We start from the raw sequence: 18,880 nt of genomic DNA on the forward strand, positions 1-18,880 counted from the left end.
AATAAATTTTTGACATGCGTTTTCTGGATTTTGTTGTTGTTATTCTGTCTCTCACTGTTCAAATAAACCTACCATTAAAATTATAGACTGATCATTTCTTTGTCAGTGGGCAAACGTACAAAATCAGCAGGGGGATCAAATACTTTTTTTCCCTCACCGTAAGGAGGGCTAACACTAACAGGAATGTGCGCTAACGCAATTTACCTAACAGGGAGGGCTACCGAACGTTCGAAACAAAAACCCTTTTAACGATTAACCCCTGAACCGCGAGGGAAGCGTAACAATTTCCGACGGATCAACCAGAAGCCACGGCCCGGCTCGCGGCTGCGACCACCCGCCAGACGGCGTGGGAACACAATTGAATGACAGGAGGGAGCGGTCCAGCGGACCGAAGCAACTCTTTGCACGAGCCATCGCCGCCAGTCCCCCCATCACGAGCAGGAACTTGCGCGCTGGGGACCACTGGGACATTACGCAGATGGCCTAATGGGCGCAGCCCCTGCCTTGGAGGAGAAGATGGCAACCCGGCCTCCACACGTGGTCCATCACAGGGAGTGATGGGATCCTGCGGGCGACGCAGCAGAATCCTCCTGAAGCACAACTTCCGGGCTCACCCGCCCCGGCACGTCGGACGCATCAGACACCCGCCGCTCTGGAGCCGGAGACGAACCGTCTACATGTGGCGGGATGTAGGGGGGGGCTTTAACCACGACGGAGGCACAAACCAGCGGCGGCAAGCGACCTGCGTACGGACGCGCTGCGGCCCCTTGGCCTCGATCACCTCGACAGGGCCCTGCCACGCTCGGTGTAATTTAGGCGATGTACCCAAGGGCACCTGGGGAAAATGCGGCCCCGCCTTAGCCCCAGTGGTCCACGGGGTCCTGGACCTCCCGCGGTCCCACCGGCTTCTCGTTTGCGGCCTGCCGTTTGGCCGAATTCCCCCGAGACGCCTCCCACGCCTCCGTCAAACGCCCGAGTGTGGCCTGCATGGGCATGACGGCTCTCTTCCCTCCCAAATCCATGCCCGGCTGAGCTTGCATGGGTGGCTCATTCTCCCTCCCATACACGAGGTAAAACGGGGAGAATCCTGTTGAGGCATTAATTGGCCATGCTATATAGTGGGCAGGACACCGGGAATGTGCAAACCCCAGTTCGCCTCATTGATCCGTTGGCACAACGTGGACGTATGGGTTCTGTGGAAGCGCTCCGCCACCCCGTCCGTCTGAGGATGGTGGGGCAGGGTCCTGATTTGTTTTTGCACCCAGGGAGTTGCACACCTCCCGTAACAATCGAGAAGAACAATTCCGCCCCTGGTCTGCAGGAAGTTGTTCAGGAGCCCCCTTGTCCATGACGTAGCCGTGCAAGAACGTGTCCGCAATGGATGCGGCTGGCTGGTCTGGCAGAGGCGATGCCACCGGCCCCCGGAACAGGTATTCTACCCCGACCAGGATACATTTGTTTCCCCTCTGAGTGGCAGGGAACGGCCCGAGAATGTCCAGTGCGATGAGCTCATTGATATGAGACACCGTGATAGATCGTAACGGAGGCTGGGCCTGCCTCGTTGGTGGCTTGCGGGGTGTGCAATCAGTACAACCTTTTACCATGTGGTATACTTTGTCCGTCACCAAGGGCCAATAGAAGTCAACGCTTTAGTGTCAGCAAGGTTTCACGGATTCTGAGGTGCATTAATTTCTCATGGGACCACCCGGCGCGTGAGTTTACCCTGCAGAGCATTCGGCACCACCGTGCAATAACACTGCAGCTCTTCAACCCGTCTTATCAAAAGTCATTCGTGGAGGACTATTAGGGACATGCATCCCCGATGGCTTGCTTTTACTGCCTCTCGTACCAACGCGGTGGAGCAATTTCAACAGCGAGGCGTCCTCCATCTGGAGGCGTCCCCATTCAGCGCGCGTGAGACCCAACGTGCCGTCACCTACGTGCATCCGCCTCGGGTGGCGGCGCGTCGACAGATGCCACTACAGCACGTGGCAACCTCGCGCACGATGGCTTACGTCAACCAGCACCCATTAAGCACGCACGCTGGTCACTCGGTGGTAAACGGCCACCGAGGGGTCGGCGCGCTGACGAGGCCTTCGCGCGAGGCGACAAACGCGGCCTCCTCCCCCCACCCCCCCCCCACCGAAATCTCTGGCCCTTAGCAGCGAGCGTGTGGAGCGGTTTTGGGATTGTCGCGAACTTGGGGAACAAAGTGGTGATAATGACGTGAAACCCCGACAAAATTGGGAACTTCACCCACCGACTTGGGGGTTGGCCATGTGTGCACGCGCGCCGTTTTGTCGGGAGCCATGGCTAACCCGGACTCGCTAACGATGTGGCCCAAATACTGCATCGATGTTTGCAAGAGGTGGCACTTTTGCAAGTTTAAATTTGAGATTGGCTGCCTGCACTTTGGCAAACACGGACCGCAGTTGCTGCAAATGCTGCTGATACGTGTGCCCGAACATAATGACGGGCGTTCAATACTTCATGCTGCCTTAACGTGCACTTAGCCTGGCACAAGCGCCGTGGTGACGTCACTGACACTTGTGGCGAATGGCGGTTGTTGTTGTGTATAACCAGCAGGTGGGGTGTAACTGAGTCGCAGACATCTTAGGAGCAACACGATTATTAACTATTAACACAACACACTCCAAGCTATTAACACAACACACTCCAGGCTATTAACACAACACACTCCAGGCTATTAACACAACACACTCCAGGCTATTAACACAACACACTCCAGGGCTATTAACACAACACACTCCAGGCTATTAACACAACAAGCTCCAGGCTATTAACACAACACACTCCAGGCTATTAACACAACATACTCCAAGTATTAACACAACATACTCCAGGCTATTAACACAACATACTCCAGGCTATTAACACAACACACTCCAGGCTATTAACACAACACACTCCAGGCTATTTACACAAGATACTCCAGGCTATTAACACAACAAGCTCCAGGCTATTAACACAACACACTCCAGGCTATTAACACAACACACTCCAGGCTATTTACACAACACACTCCAGGCTAATAACACAACACACTCCAGGCTATTAACACAACACACTCCAGGCTATTAACACAACATACTCCAGGCTATTAACACAACACACTCCAGGCTATTAACACAACACACTCCAGGCTATTAACACAACACACTCCAGGGCTATTAACACAACACACTCCAGGGCTATTAACACAACACACTCCAGGCTATTTACATAACACACTCCAGGCTATTAACACAACACACTCCAGGCTATTAACACAACACACTCCAGGCTATTAAGACAACACACTCCAGGCTAGTAACACAACACACTCCAGGCAATTAACACAACACACTACAGGCTATTAACACAACATATTCCAGGCTATTAACACAAACACTCCAGGGCTATTAACACAACACACTACAGGGCTATTAACACAACACACTACAGGGCTATTAACACAATACACTACAGGCTATTAACACAACACACTCCAGGCTATTAACACAACACACTCTAGGGCTATTGACACAACAAACTCTGGGGTGGTGACCACCCAACTAACCACGCTACGGCAGAACTAGACACGGCTCCACTATCCCGGTCCGGACCAAAAGCTGGGTCCCGGACCACGTGGCTGGAGGCTTCTTCAAGCTTGACGTGGATCTGCTGCCTCTCCAACAGTAAGGGCCCCGAGCCCCTCCCAGGGCCCCCCCCCCTTATATGGGGCTGGCTCCGCCTCTTGCCCCGCCCACCTTCTAGAACTCTCTCGCCCTTGCCTGAAAGCTCTCGAGAGTTCTTCCCGGACCACGTGACCACCCATTGGCCCCCCTCCGCCGGTGGCCCCCCTCCAGTATAATCCGGTCACGCGTCCCCAGGTCAGCCAGAGGTACCACGCCCCCAACGTAACCCTGGCTGGGCTGACGCTCTCTCGCTCTCTCAACGGGAGCCACGGCGCTTAACCAGCGCTCACCCGAGCCCCCCACTAGGGCTGTGCTACACCACGTGTGTCCGGGGTGTACCCACGACAGTGTCCATCCCGCCGTGGCCTCGCAGGCCCGGCACCACACACAGTGACATCTCCAGTCGCCGCACCATTATACTTTTTATTTTGTTGATCATAACGCTTTAACTAACGTAGGGCGGGCTTGGGAGCGGCGTTGACGATGTGTTTTGGCGTTGCACCAACCCAGCACCTTTGCATTCAGAAGTTGGAGGTGCTTTGATTGTTACAGCGAGAGGTGGAATCATCACCGCCATGGGTTTAAGTGGGCACGGAGCCCGTCAAGGGAATGGGTAGGTAGAGGAATGGGGTTGGAGAGTATACACAACTTGCATTTCTAGTCATTTCAACAATTTATGGGCATGCGCATCATTAACAGTATCCTGATTGATGAGCAAAACAAAATCGCAATTTAATCGTGAATCTATTGTCATAAATGAGTCTGAAATATCAATAGTCATGCTCAAAACCGCATTCCTATTATAAAAAATAATTGAACTCCCATTCATGATGACAATTCCAATATGGTCATTATGATGCTCAGAATTACAGTTATATTCTCAGAATCATGAACATTTATTAAAACAGCGGTATGCTCAAAATGCAAATTGACCAATTTCAACATGTACACAATCAATTCCAAGATTCTAATCAAAGTAAGTCCTATGTATCGTGGTGTTTTCATGCTTATCCATTATTTGGGCCCCCCCCAAAAAAATATATATACAAAAGTGTATTTTTATGTTTGCATGGTGTACAGTCTGGAAATTACCCACATGGCAAATTTCAAGCTTGGTGCGTATCGGCAAGTACGCTAAACATTTTGAACAGACACACATTCACAACTTGCCTTTGATATATATGGAGATTGGTAATAAATTGTTAATTTAACTACTTTCATGTTGACGGATTAGAAATACGAATAGCACTGGCTCACCACGGGGCTTATCGCGTGGTATCTGGGCACTTTATTTGAAACGTAAACCCCACAGTTTGTGAGTACAATTCCTCGCAAGTTTCGTCCACAGAGACAGACAATGACGTTTCTAGGTAAGAGTAAGAAATGAATCTACGTGTCGAGGAGAGACGAGAGAGCCAAGAGGGCACCTCGGGAGACGGTGGCGGGGCGTCAACCTTAGTCACGTGACTGAAGGAGTGTGGGCGTGCCGCGCGTGTGTACCGTGCGTGTGTGTCGTGCGTGTGTATTGTGTGTGTGTACTGTGCGTGTGTGTGTACTGTGAGTTTGTGTGTGCGTGTGTACTGTGCGTGTGTGCACCGTGTGTGTGTACTTTGTGTCTGTGTGTACCGTGCATGTGTGTGTACTGTGCGTGTGTGTGTACTGTGCGTGTGTGTACTGTGTGTGTGTACTGTGTGTACTGTGTGTGCACCGTGTGTGTGTGCTGTGTGTGTGTGTAACGTGTGTGGCGGTAGTCTAGCGGTTAGCGCTACGCTGCTCTACGAACATAACGACCCGAGTTTGATTCCCGCTCACAGCCAACACCCAGTGACGATTATTTGAACCGGTTCTGGGCCTCCCCTAGGTCGAGTCAGCCTCAAATGAGTACCCGGTGCGGTGTGTAAATATCATTACTGGGGAGACAAAGGCGGTCGGGCACGGTGCTGGCCACCCACCCCCTCGTGTACCGTTCCGGCCTTCATAGGTGGTGCTGCTACTTGCTAACAACACTTGCCCCAACAGTCTGTTAAGGCTACACGGGGGATCTTTGTCTTTGTATCACCACCCAGGAGTCACGGAGCTTTTGAGGCTCCGAGCCACGTGGGGATCCACAACAGCGTGAGGCGGTGCCACTCAGGTGAGACTCGGGGATATGTGATTTCTAATCGATAGCCATCCGTCAGTTAACCCATCGCAACTGCTGAGACTGTCACGCGACTTCCTCCTTCCAGCGAGCCTTTGACGCTTCACGTGGCCTCAAAGTGTACACAGTGTGTACGTATACACAATAATGTCCACGTTGTTGTTGCTGAGTTCACGCACTCAAGGGAGGGGGCAATGGAAAATTAATCTAAATCAACTTAAACTCCATCCCCATGACCTCATCGGCATGAAGTGCCAGCTGGAGGTGTACCTCGCTAGTGACGTCATGTCACCAAGGTATTCACACTTCCCCAACCCCGTCCACGGCGCTCTTGAGCGTGACGTCACCTCCGCTTGGGTCACTGCCGATATCAATCCAGTGGCAATCCTTATTTGGGCAAAGCTACGCCGAGTGACTGGCGGTTCATTAACATAATGTATTTGAAGCCGTCGAGTGTTTATTGCGACGGGTTCAGCAGCCACGCCCCATCACTCGACATATGGGCCGGGTTCATTAACATAATTTATTCAGTTACAGTGCGGCTCATTGTGGGAGGGGCGTGTCCCTTACCGCGGAAGTGACGTCATGTTACCTGCTTACCCGCGTGATGTCGCGAGGTAACAGGAGGCTGCCGATCTGCGCTTGCACTGAAATCCGAGGTGAGAAATTATCATGCTGGTGGTAGTGGTGGTTGTTGTTTACCAAGGTAGAGCCTCTCTCGTAGGGATGTCAGTTGAGTAGCAGCGAGCATGGGAATCGACGTCCAGGTTGGAACTTTACAACGCGGGGCCTAGCCACGCGGGGCCTTGCCTCCTGCCCTCGCCTGATTGCGTTCACTTTAATTATCTCGCTTAAGTTTAATTTGTCTTCACCCGGCTCGCCACTTTGTAACTTTGTTTTATTGTAAATATTCACACAGTTTTTATTTTCTTTTGTTACCAGGCCAAGCCCGCTTGAGCTGCTATACAGCTCTTGTTATCAGAAGCGACCTGCTCACAACAACACAAGGTGAGGCTTTGTCAACGTGTGTGAATGTTTTGACTTAAAACTTTGGTGACTGCAGGAATTAATATTCTTGGTTCTTTCGGTAAAGTCACGTAGATAGAAAATTAAATAAAAATAATAAAATAAATGAATAATTCCAAATAAAGCAAAAAACTCACGTCGTTTTGATCGCAACACAAGTGGTCTTTATTTAATGTAATTGTATTATCAGTTATTGTTAGTTTCTATCTACGTAACTTTACCGAAAGAAACAAGAATACGTGTGTCAATGTCTATCGGTCAAAGACACTCAGCGGAGAGACTCGCAAACTCCAAATATACAGCAGGCGTCAGGGTCGGGATCGAACCCACGACTTCCTGTATACCAGGTGAGGTAGTTAACATCTCACCACGGAGAGAGACACGCAAACTCCAGTTAGCCTCAGCTATGTTCGTTGATCCTCAATTCATTACTTGGTGGAGTGAGGAAGCATTCATGCCAAGCAGATGAAGGTGGCCAGGCGTGATTCTAGACACGCCACCACCTGTTTACCCAGTGACATTGTACAGTTTGTGTTTGCAGTAACGTCTATTAACTCTGTTGAATACGGAGGTTATAGCGTAACAATAGATTACTTTTGTTTTCCTCTGGAACTCTTTATAAGAATGGAAACAGGAGGTGAACACAGCACACACATGCAGCTGAAGTCGGAACTGTTCATCCCAGCATTTAAGGACATCTGAGCCTGGATTCACACCTCTAAGTTGCGATTGAACATTAATTTATGCATAACACAATTAGGATTGTTTTCAACACCCTTTGCTATGTCAGCTGAATTTAGCTGCAGTCAAGAAAGCTTTAAATCAAAATGTATATTCATATTCTTGGTTCTTTCGGTAAAGTCACGTTGAAGGGAAACAATAAAATAATAAAATATATATAAAACAATAAAATGCATAATTTATTATATATTCCCTTCAACGTGGTGACTTCACCGAAAGAACCAAGAATATGAATCGCCGCAGTCACGAAAGCTTTAAATCATAACTTTCTCGATCTCCGTTAAGCAACGCGAGAAACATCGTCACCAAACCGCCGGCAACAGGGTCGCCAATCCTTTACTTTGTGCACACGTCACGATGCCACGTGCACACGTCACGATGCCACGTGCACACGTTGTGTACACGTCACGATGCCACGTGCACACGTCACGATGCCACGTGCACACACGTTATGTACATGTCACGATGCCACGTGCACACGTCACGATGCCACGTGTACACGTCACGATGCCACGTGTACACGTTACGATGCCACGTGCACACGTCACGATGCCACGTGCACACGTTGTGTACACGTCACGATGCCACGTGCACACGGCACGATGCCACGTGCACACGTCACGATGCCACGTGCACACGTCACGATGCCACGTGCACACGTCACGATGCCACGTGCACACGTTGTGTACACGTCACGATGCCACGTGTACACGTCACGATGCCACGTGCACACACGTCACGATGCCACGTGCACACGCGTTGTGTACACGTCACGATGCCACGTGCACACGCGTTGTGTACACGGAACCGCCCCCGTTACCCGCCGGGTACGTGGCTACGAGTTTGCCGGAATGCTCGACGACCCTCGCCGCTCGTTCCCCGAGCTCCTTGGCCCGCCACCCAGTGGCGTGGGCTCTGTGGCGAGACCTTTGACGCCCACTTGTGCTGTGGCCGAAACGTCGTGATTTTTTATTGTTTCATTTTTTTTACCCGCGTGACTTTACCGAATAGAACCAAAGAGCGTGGATCCTCGCGGTCAACGAAAGCTTCCAATCTAGAATTGATAGCCTCTACGGGGAGGGTTTTCACCTATCTGTTAGAGCTTTTAACAGACAACGGGACAAGAAGTCACCTGATGAAGGCCGCTTGTGTTGTGGCCGAAACGTGGTGATTTTTTATTATTATTTTTTTACCTGCGTGACTTTACCGAATAGAACCAAAGAGTGTGTGGATCCTCGCGGTCACTAAATCTTCAAATCTAGAATTTTTTTGCTCGTCTGCTTCGGCACCGTCGCCGCGGTACATCGGGACTCGCGAGCGCGCCACGCCGCCTCACGGTTTGTTATTTAGGGTCGCGTTCCTTAATATTTGTTATTTGAGTGAGCCTCGAGATCTATTGTTTTCCCCCAATCGTTGACGCGGTTTCAACACCATTCTCGAATTTGCGCGGCGCTCTGGTTTTGTGCGTGCGGGCGCGTCGAAGGATTATCGACTTATTTCCACGTCAGCTAAAGTTTCCACAGCCGCGTAATTTGCAACGTTCCGCGCGTACGAGCTTGTCGCCCCGATCGCACGTTTGCCGCCGCGCGATTCGTCCGAAACGCTAAAATAAACAACCGCCGGATGAACCGATAGCGCTTACATCACTCACTCGTCCTCACTCACACTCCCCTCTCTCACTCTCTCTCACTCACTCGTCCTCACTCGCTCACTCATCCACCAACATCGGGGCCGGATTCGGGCGTGGGGGGGGGGGCTTCAGGGGCTGCAGCCCAGGGGCCTCGTCCAGCTGAAGCGCCTCCAGAGACGAAGTGAAAAGTGATTTCAGTTGCGCATGCCGAATTTTATTCGTCGTTAGCCTTGTAAAAAAAAATAATTTTTATTTTTCTTTAACTTTGTGTTCCTTTTGAACATTTTTACCGGGGGGCCTCACGGTACCTGTAGCCCAGGGGGCTTACACAATCTTAATCCGGCTCTGTCTTCAGTGAACTCCTATTAGTATTTGCCCTAACACGCTGTTAAGGCTGGGGGGGGGGCTACTGGGGGGTGTGGGTTCTGTTCTTGTAAGCGCACGGGAAGGGTGCGGGGTGCTCGCGTAGCCTTAGAGATTAGGTCGTGCAGGTCAAGAGGTCACGCGCGGGGGAATCACGTGGTGAGGCGCGGCCACGTGTCTACCCCAACTGGCGATCTTCCCATCAGCATCGGGGCCCCTGACTTGTCGCGGTGAACTTTCGAGGGCCCACCACAACTCTACGCACACTGCCTCCTCTCTCTCGCTATGGTAGAGTTGGCTTCAGGACGACCGTAACTCCTCTCAAGACAATATCATATTACCGTGGAGGCGTCCTGGTGAGTTTGGCCAGGGCGGCACGGCGATAAGGGGGCGATAACCGATGAACGCAGACGGGGCGGTAAGATCACAGCTCACGGGCAGAAAAAGCTCGGTGGCTTTTTTGCCACCGCAGCCACGATTGAAGGGAGGTATTCAGCCGGAAAACGACAGATCGTAGCTGACGACGTATTTGCGGATTTCGGATCCGCTCCGAATTGGCGAGGAATTTTGAACGCGCATCCATTTCGTGCAACTTTTATTCATAGGTTTCAACAGTCGACACGTAACCATCCGTGACAATTACAGAAACACATTGAACATTCCAAAAAAAGTCGTGCGCGTGCACACGTCATGTGACGTGTGTGCACACGTCATGTGACGCGCACGCACACGTCATGTGATGCGTGTGCACACGTCATGTGATGCACGTCACACGTCATGTGACGCGTGTGCACACGCAACTATAAAAATACTGTGCTGTCAACAAACATGTGGAGGGACTGCGTTAACCAGTCCCCCAGTACTTAGAGGTACATTACGCTCCGCTTCAGAAATGTTTCTCGAGAAATCTCACCAACGAAATATTTTTTTGTTATTTTGTGTTTACATCAACACTCTTCTGGGATCTTTGACGAGCCATATCCTCGTGTATCCTTATTGTTCTTGTATAAAGCCCTCATTGGATTGATTGTAAGGATATTTGGTGCAATAAACACAGCGGTGGAATAATACAAAAAGAAGGATTTACCCTTACTGGCAATAAGGCGGCAGGTGTTAAGATGTTCAAACACCAAATGGACCCCTGTTACAAGGCATCCAGTCTGCATTAACCACACATACTTGCGGTAAACCGCTCAAACAAATATACTTCGGTAATGTATGCATTGCCCTTTAAGCTGATTGGCCTACACAACAACATGGACTCTTACGATGGGTGTATCTCACACTCTCTGGGTGCAGTGCCTCCTGCTAATAATTCCTCACTCCCAAGCCAGCACGCGTTCTAGGGAAACGTTGAGAGCCCTGCTTGTAGGAGAGATTGTGAATACTGCTGAAATATATTTCCATTCTCTCTTCACGTGAAACACAAATGCTTGTACTGGTAGGAACCTCCTGGTTATTACACTACCAGCCCACAGGGGATTATTGTGTCCGTCCGTCGTGCATCCAAAAATGGGAGGGGAGGGGCTGGATGGGGAGGGAGGGTCTGGGTGGGGAGGGGAGGGTGGGGAGGGGCTGGGTGGGGAGCGGCTGGGTGGGGAGGATGGGGCTGGGTGGGGGGTGGGAGGGGTGGGACTGGGTGGGGAGGGGCTGGTCACCACGTGGTGCCCTTATAAAACTCAACGTTTTACCTACTCACACCGGCTTGTGCCCGCCCTCACAGTCGGACCTATTTGTGGAATACACCATGTGGTGGTGCCGCCGTTGACCCTGGCCATTGACCGAGCAACCCAACGTTCCTACCAGCTCCCTCCGCAGGAATGTGTTTATCGATGAACCTTCTTCAAATCAGGGATTTTTGTAACATTTTAGCTGTCACAGTGGTCGCTGTTCGTAACTACGCCGTACTCTTCTGCACCTTATAGCAGGGCAAACTGTCTGAAATGTTCAGCGATTAAAGGTTTCAGTCGTGAGGAAGCGTTTGTTAATAATGTGGGCTTATTAAAGTTAGTCACTGTTATGTTGTCCCCAAAGCAGTTTGTGGCATGCGATAACCTTAATGTGTGTCCTCTGTTACAAGCTACGTCTCAATTTACGGATTGAAATTTAATTAATCATACCTCATCATCACCACTCATCGTGTAATTATTTAACCCTCTACAGTCAATTTAATTAATGCGATGAGTGTTCTATATTGGATAATTTAGAGGGCTTCAATCGACGGGCTTGAAAGACTCCGGCTACAGCTTATATAAAACTGTCATCTCTTTCGCAAAAATGTTTCTGCAGTTTGCCCAACGGCCCACAGAAGCATGTCACGCGGAACTACCACCAGGAGCCACGGCTTCCCTACGCGCATGGCGATCCAACCAACATTTTAAATTCTGAAACCCAGAATTATTCGACAAATCAACTTTAAGATTTTGATTTAAAGCTTTCGTGACTGCAGTAATTCATATTCTTAGCTCTTTCGGTAAAGTCACGTTGAAGGGAAACAATAAAATAATAAGTTATATGTTTAATTATTTTATTGTTTCCCTTCAACGTGACTTTACCGAAAGAGCTAAGAATACAACTTTAAGATGGCAATTTTTGCGCAGTCAACTCGCCGAACTTAAGAACCCAATATAATCACGGCTGGGCAGCTGAAACATTGATTTAAATGGTTGCTATATCAATGTTTCTGAGCCCTCACGCTCGGTTCGTGACTACTACAACACGACCATTTAAAAGACCCTTCCCCCGCCCCCCCACCCCCGTCTTGTTCGACCAGGTCTTTCTCCGCAACGGCGAACCGTGCATCCTCACCGACCCTCCTCCCGGCGGGGCGGTCTCCTTGCGCAAACCCGGAGCAGCAGCTTCAAGTGCTTCTCTAGCCTCCTCCCCCCCTGCTTCCCGCGCCCACGCCGCCGCCGCCCCGCGTCGCCCACGGCGACGAGCAGCAGCTCCCGGACGTGGGCGGCCTTCCCTGCGCCGCGGCGGGCCAGGCACGACAGGAGCAGGCGGCGGACGCCGCCCGCGAACCGCAGGGTCGCGGCGTCGCACGGGCCCTCCGGCCGGGGCGGCGGACGAGGTGGCGGCGACGGCGACGGCGGCGGAGGCTCTGCAGCGGAAGGAAGGGAGAGAGATGTAAAGCACGTTGTTCCGAGATCACCTTTCGCAAGGTGGACGAGCCAGCTCGTTCGCCAATTGGGAGGCGCGGGCGTCGTGCCAGCTTGCAGTCAGGCGACCGAGATCCGTTCCTGGTTGGCGACTCAGAAAATTCTAGATTTAAAGTATTCGTGACTGCAAGGATCCATACTCAGCTTAAAGGTCGCAGTCTGAGCGTGGCTGTGTTTCACTCCAGCGCTGTCCTCGAGACAGCCCGGTCCCTTCACCTGATGAAGGCCGCTTGTGTTGTGGCCGAAACGTCGTGATTTTTGTTTTATTTTTTACCTACGTGACTTTACCGAATAGAACCAAAGAGTATGGACTCAGAAAATGCTTCCATAGCCAGCAAGACCGCGTCGGCGTACCTCTCGCTGTGCTACCAGTCGGTCACGCGCCATCGCGTGGAATTTAGCGCCTCGTTCAAGTGGCGAACGTTCCTATCGTTTTCTATTCCTGCAACGTGGAGAATGAACCGGCGACCTCTTCACGATTACGTTAGAATTTCCCAAAGACGTACACGCACACACACATCCAAAATGCGCTGCGGTTGTAGTAGTCTTTTTAAACGGATAAATACGTGACCGTGGACCAGATTGCGAACGCGTGTCCAACCCGGTTCTTTCGGTAAAGTCACGTTGAAGAGAAACTATAAAATAATAAAATATATATAAAACAATACAATTCTCACGACCGTTGTTTTTTTCACACCTGATGATGACTGCTTGTGTTACGGTCGAAACGTCGTGAGAATTTTATTGTTTTATATTTTTATTATTTTATCGTTTCCCTTCTACGTGGTGACTTTACCGAAAGAACCAAGAATATGAATCCACTGCCGTCACGAAAGCTTCAAATTAAAATTTGATGCCGTCGATCTACGGTTGTCGCTAAAACGACGCGTCCGTGTGGAAAAAAAAGCGAGCGAGAGAGCGGTCACCTGCCGGCCCCGCGTCCCCGCGCTCGCGACTCCGCGCGGGCGCCCGCCGCCGGTGGGAGGACCAGCAGAGCGCGTCGTGCGTGGAGGCCCCGGGCAGCAGCTCCACGGAGCCCGGGCCGGAGCAGTTTGTGTGCGGGCGGCACGGGGCGTCCGCCGACGCCTCGGAGGAGAAGAATCCCCGAGGGCACGGGGCGCAGCGCGTGTCTTCGCGCGGGGATCCTGCGGAACAACGGAGACGCGAGACGGGGGGGGGGGGGGGGGGCGCACGGGCAGGCAGAGACGCGGGACAAAATGTAGAGATGCGTAGAGAGAGAAAGAAAGATGAGAAGAGAATAGGCATAGATTTCGGTTTAAAGCTTTCGTGACTGCAAGGATTCATCTTCTTTGGTTCTTTCGGTAAAGTCACCACGTAGAATGAGAATAAAATAATAAAATAACACAATAAAATTCTCGCGACGTTTCGGCCACAACATAAGTGGCCTTCTTCATTGTAGCTCTGTCGTCCCGACAGGTTTGTTCTTTTCACCTGAAGGCCACTTGCGTTGTGGCCGAAACGTTGTGAGAATTTTATTGTGTTATTTTATCATTTTATTCTCATTCTACGTGACTTTACCGAAAGAACGAAAGAAGAATAGGCATAAATTGGCGCTGGGAGATAGCTGGGAGATAGGAGAGTGGAGATAAGATTCCCCCCTACTTGACGAGCACTGGCCGGCGGGGCACAGTAAATACGTTTACAAATGAATGATCATCAAAGGAGTGAAAGTAGGAACTAATTGTTTTCTGAGTGGGGTAGAAATCTCGCGCTGCGCGCGAAGGAGCTCTGTCCCGATGGGCGCAGGAGATTGTTCCAATCTCCAGCGCCCAACAGGAATAATGCGCGAACGATTTAACCTCTAGCCAATGAATAAAGAATGCATGAACGGGGAGTTTGGGCGTTCGTGCGTTTTTCGCCGCAGGGATCTGTTGACGGGGGAGGCCACGCGGAATGAACCCTCATCGATTCAACTAATTAAATCGGACGCGACGATTGAGCGGCGTCTTTGGTCACGAGCGAATCGATCGCCGGACGAATGGCAACGACACACGTGGTGTAGCCCAGCCCCTCCCCGCCCCCCCTGCCCCGCCCCCCACCCCGCGCGTGCCTTTGGTGACGACGCCGTGCCCGGCGGCGCAGCCGCTGTGCCGCTCGCAGAACTCCTGCGGCAGCGTCAGGAAGGTGCCCGGCTCGCACTCGCACACGCGGTCGTGCGTGGGGCTGCACTCCTTCGCGAGCCGCTGGCCCTCCTTGCACGGCGGGCCGCAGTAGAGACACCGGTCCAGGGAGTTCCAGAACTGTGTGTAGTGGCGCGGTGGGCACGGCGTGCAACGCGCCTCCACGTCGGACGCGTCCTCCAGGAGGAGCTGTTGCTGCTGCTGCTCGCTGGCCTTGGTGGAACACGGCAGCGAGACGTGGTGGCCCGGGGGACACAGCCCGCACGGCGGCTGGGACGGTGAAGGCATCGGCGAGACGTCTGCCGACGCCGCCGCCGCCGCCCCCGTCATCACCACCAGCAGCAACGTCGTCGTCGTCGTCATCGTCGTCATTGTCATCGCTAGCGTAGCCCCGATGCGATCTGCGAGGGGGGGGGGGTGCGGGAGGAGCGCGCACGTTTTGTGTTTAAGCACAGGCGGGCGGGAGATGCCGTGCATCGCGTTACATCGCTGGTGCGTCGTCACCAGCGACCGGTGAGAGACGGCCGTGGGTTGGCGGGAGGGTCTTCATCTCCGCCAAGGATCGAGCGTGGCTGACGACAACGATGACCGCGTGGCTGACGACAACGATGACCGCCGCGTCGAGATCAGCAAGGCGGGGGGGGCGGTATCATCGCCGACCATTCGATGGGCACCGATGCGATCACCACAATTGTTGTTCGGCAAAGAGACGGACCGCGCGGGGGCGCAACGAGACGAACGGAAAACCGCAGAGTTCAAACGCGAGTTCACAGACAACGGGGATAAAACAATGAGACAAATGATACATTACTCATTGTGTTTTTTCGGTAAAGTCACGTGTGTAGGAATACCATAACATTATATTAAAACAAATCAATCACGATGTTTCGACCGCAACACAAGCGATCCTCATCAGGCATAAGAAACGAATCACGGAGGCAAATATAACAAGGAGAGACGAGAATTCAACAAACCTAAGGAAAATTACGTGATACACAACCAGTCAGGTAAACAACACAGACACTTACCTGGCGGACCACGAATTTCAGAAGAGTGTTAAATTTCGTGTTCAACCTCTGGATTGAACATACCAGCATAGACAGAGTGAACAAATACGAGGTACAAGTCAGAAATACAGAGACACCAAGAGGCAAGGACGGACAGAGAAGTGAGGTCGGATGAAACGGAAGCCTTACATAAGAAGTGAAGTTGGGGGGAGGGGCCAGAGAGAAAGGACGCGGCAGGAGGAAACGTCGTGATTTATTTGTTTTAATATAACGTTATGGTATTCCTACATACGTGACTTTACCGAAAAAACCAATGAGTAATTTATGCAGTCACAGAAGCTTTAATTCTTTATTAACACACTTCTACGGGGAAGTTACCTTTACGTCGTGATTGATTTATTTTAATATAACGGTATGGTATTCCTACATACGTGACTTTACCGAAAAAAACAGTAACTAATTTATGCAGTCACGAAAGCTTTAATTCTTTATTAAATAATCCATTCTTCTGGAATCTTCTCGACACAATCGGATCGTGGTGATGGTGGGGGGGGGATGAGAGGACGGGGATCTTGGGACATCGAGGTGGGGGGAGGGATACGGGGAATGTTTGGTGGCGAGTGCGAGGTTGCCTGCAGAGTGGATCGCCACATCCTGCCGCACAGAGAGACATCAGCAGGGGACTCAAGCCCCAAGCCTGGGGCAGTGTCGCGAGCGACTTCGGCATTTCGCCTTGGCGAAACGCTACAATCACGTATTCCAATCACGGCTCCAACTCTTTATCAATCGCACGATTTGTAATAATAATAGGGTTTTTCCCCTTTTTTTCTGGCAACAAAACTGAAACCTTTTAACAAGGAATCATGTCTACTGCATTAACCACAATACCTGCAGTCAAAATGCAAACAAAAAACATACTATGATAATATATGTGGCATTGTCCCTTAGAAAGAAAGCCGTCCCTTGGTGTGGACCAACCAGTTTCAAGGTCAATGCATTATATATTATCATAGTATGTTTTTTGTTTACATTTTGACTGGAGGTATTGTGTAAAGTCACCACGTAGAATGAGAATAAAATAATAAATTGATAAAATAAAATAACACAATAAAATTCTCACGACGTTTCGGCCACAACACAAGTGGCCTTCATCAGGTGAAGGGACGAGACTGTCTGGAGGACAGCGCTGGAGCAAACAAAGCCAAGCTCAGACCGCGACCTTTAAGCTGTGTGAGAAGCAACAGAGTGCCTTGACAAAGGAATTAGCATAGAATTTAGCATTGAAACGGCTTGTGTTGTGGCCGAAACGTCGTGAGAATTTTATTGTTATTTTATTTAATCAATTTATTATTTTTATTCTCATTCTACGTGTTGGTGACTTTACCGAAAGAACCAAAGAAGATGAATCCTTGCAGTCACGAAAGCTTTAAATCGAAATTCCGACTGGTGCTTTTTAATCGATTTGTGTACACGCCACGAGGCTCTCTCCGCTCGTCGCGTTCACCGCGGCAGGGAGTCAAACTTCGGCCCCCACTGTCTCAGGTCACGCTCGATGTACCCAAAGACAAAGATCCCCCGGGTAGCCTCCGGCAAGACCGCCGGGGGCAAAGCGCTGCCGGCGAGCAGGGCCGCGAAGGCCGGGGAAAGGTTGCACGAGGCGGGAGGGCGGACCAAGCGCCAGGGCCGCACCCGACGAGGAGCTCCCTCGAGGCCGAGTCGACCACCGGGGGGCACGGCCAGGAACGGCGCGGGCGTCCCCACCGCTCCATCCTCGCCGCGTCCCGTCTCTTACCTCGGGGGGGGGGCGTGGAGGCGGTGCGGAGCCCCGGGCGACTGTGGAGTGGAGTCATCCTTCGGATGTGCCGCTCGCCACTCGCTCGCTTCTCGTCGACTTGTGGGAAACTCCCCACCCCCACCACCACCCCCACCCCACCCACGTGCTCAGCCACCGAACAGCAGAGCCAAGGGGCGTGGGCGGAAGTGACGGGCGTGGGCAGGAAGTGAGGCGTGGGCAGGAAGTGAGGCGTGGGCAGGAAGTGAGGCGTGGGCAGGAAGTGAGGCATGGGCGGAAGTGAGGCGTGGGCAGGAAGTGAGGCGTGGGCAGGAAGTGAAAGTTGACGGGCGTGGACGGAAGTGACGTAAATGGGCGGAAGTGAGGCGTGGGCAGGAAGTGAGGCGTGGGCAGAAAGTGACGGGCGTGGGCAGGAAGTGAAAGTGAGGGGCGTGGGCGGAAGTGATGTGTGTGAGCGGAAGTGTGTGTGGGGTGGGGGGGACAGGGGGGGTGATGCTCATTGCTGTGGCTTGTCACGTGTTCCGTAATGTAAGGACCAAGTCAGTCCTTACGCTTTGGTTCTTTCGGAAAAGCCACGTGACTTTACCGAAAGAAGATTTTATTTTATACGTAGGTAAAAAATAAAATATATTTTTTATTTTATACCTACTACGTGACTTTACCGAATGAACATTTTATTTTATACGTAGGTATAAAATAAAATATATTTTTTTTATATTCTACCTACTACGTATGGATTCCTGCAGTCACGAAATCTTTAAATAAAGATTGAAGTCAGTCCTTGATTGACCCACTGCTGGATGGTGGTCACGGTCACTTCACCCCTTCCGCACGCCGTTGTTGTCGGTCGTGATGGTGGTGGTGGGGGGGTGATTCACCATATTTGACCACTCTGGCCAGTGGGGGCTGGTGAAGTGTGGGGAGTGAAGGGTAGGTGGGTCGGTCCAGGACCGGTTCAAATATTGCCACTGATGCGCGCCGCCGTGGGCGGTGAATCGAACCTGGGCGGTGTGCTAACCACTGCGCCTCCGCTCCACTCGGCTCATGCGGCAATAAACATTTTAAATGTCAAACTCGCAACCTGATGACGGTTATAATTACCCACGACAGCAAAACGTTTAACAACACCGTGGCCTTAGAATGTTTAAACGTATATATTCTTAGCTCTTTCGGAAAAGTCA

At 51.4% G+C, this 18,880-nt stretch overlaps 1 protein-coding gene across 1 annotated transcript; it reads right to left on the minus strand.

The window, feature by feature from the left end:
- Nucleotides 1–10,176: 10,176 nt before the first annotated feature.
- On the minus strand, nucleotides 10,177–17,825 carry LOC142909553 (uncharacterized). The gene is made up of 4 exons (XM_076059773.1): nucleotides 17,700–17,825; nucleotides 14,831–15,301; nucleotides 13,686–13,904; nucleotides 10,177–12,701 (listed from the first exon to the last, which is right to left on the minus strand). The coding sequence occupies exons 1-4, from the start codon at nucleotides 17,755–17,757 to the stop codon at nucleotides 12,403–12,405; spliced, it is 1,047 nt and encodes a 348-aa protein (XP_075915888.1). The 5' UTR covers nucleotides 17,758–17,825; the 3' UTR covers nucleotides 10,177–12,402.
- Nucleotides 17,826–18,880: the final 1,055 nt, after the last annotated feature.

Source organism: Petromyzon marinus, unplaced genomic scaffold, assembly GCF_048934315.1.
Source record: "Petromyzon marinus isolate PM22_M1 ecotype Great Lakes invasive population unplaced genomic scaffold, UKy_Petmar_22M1.pri1.0 PM_G_Scaffold_126, whole genome shotgun sequence".
Taxonomy (NCBI): domain Eukaryota; kingdom Metazoa; phylum Chordata; class Hyperoartia; order Petromyzontiformes; family Petromyzontidae; genus Petromyzon; species Petromyzon marinus.

Coding starts and splice junctions, on each gene's coding strand:
- LOC142909553 (XM_076059773.1), bottom strand. CDS start 17,757: ATGACTCCACTCCACAGTCGCCCGGGGCTCCGCACCGCCTCCACGCCC. Junction 15,302..17,699: donor CTCCACGCCCCCCCCCCGAG/GTAAGAGACGGG, acceptor CCCCCCTCGCAG/ATCGCATCGGGGCTACGCTA. Junction 12,702..13,685: donor CGGGGACGCGGGGCCGGCAG/GTGACCGCTCTC, acceptor CTTCCGCTGCAG/AGCCTCCGCCGCCGTCGCCG.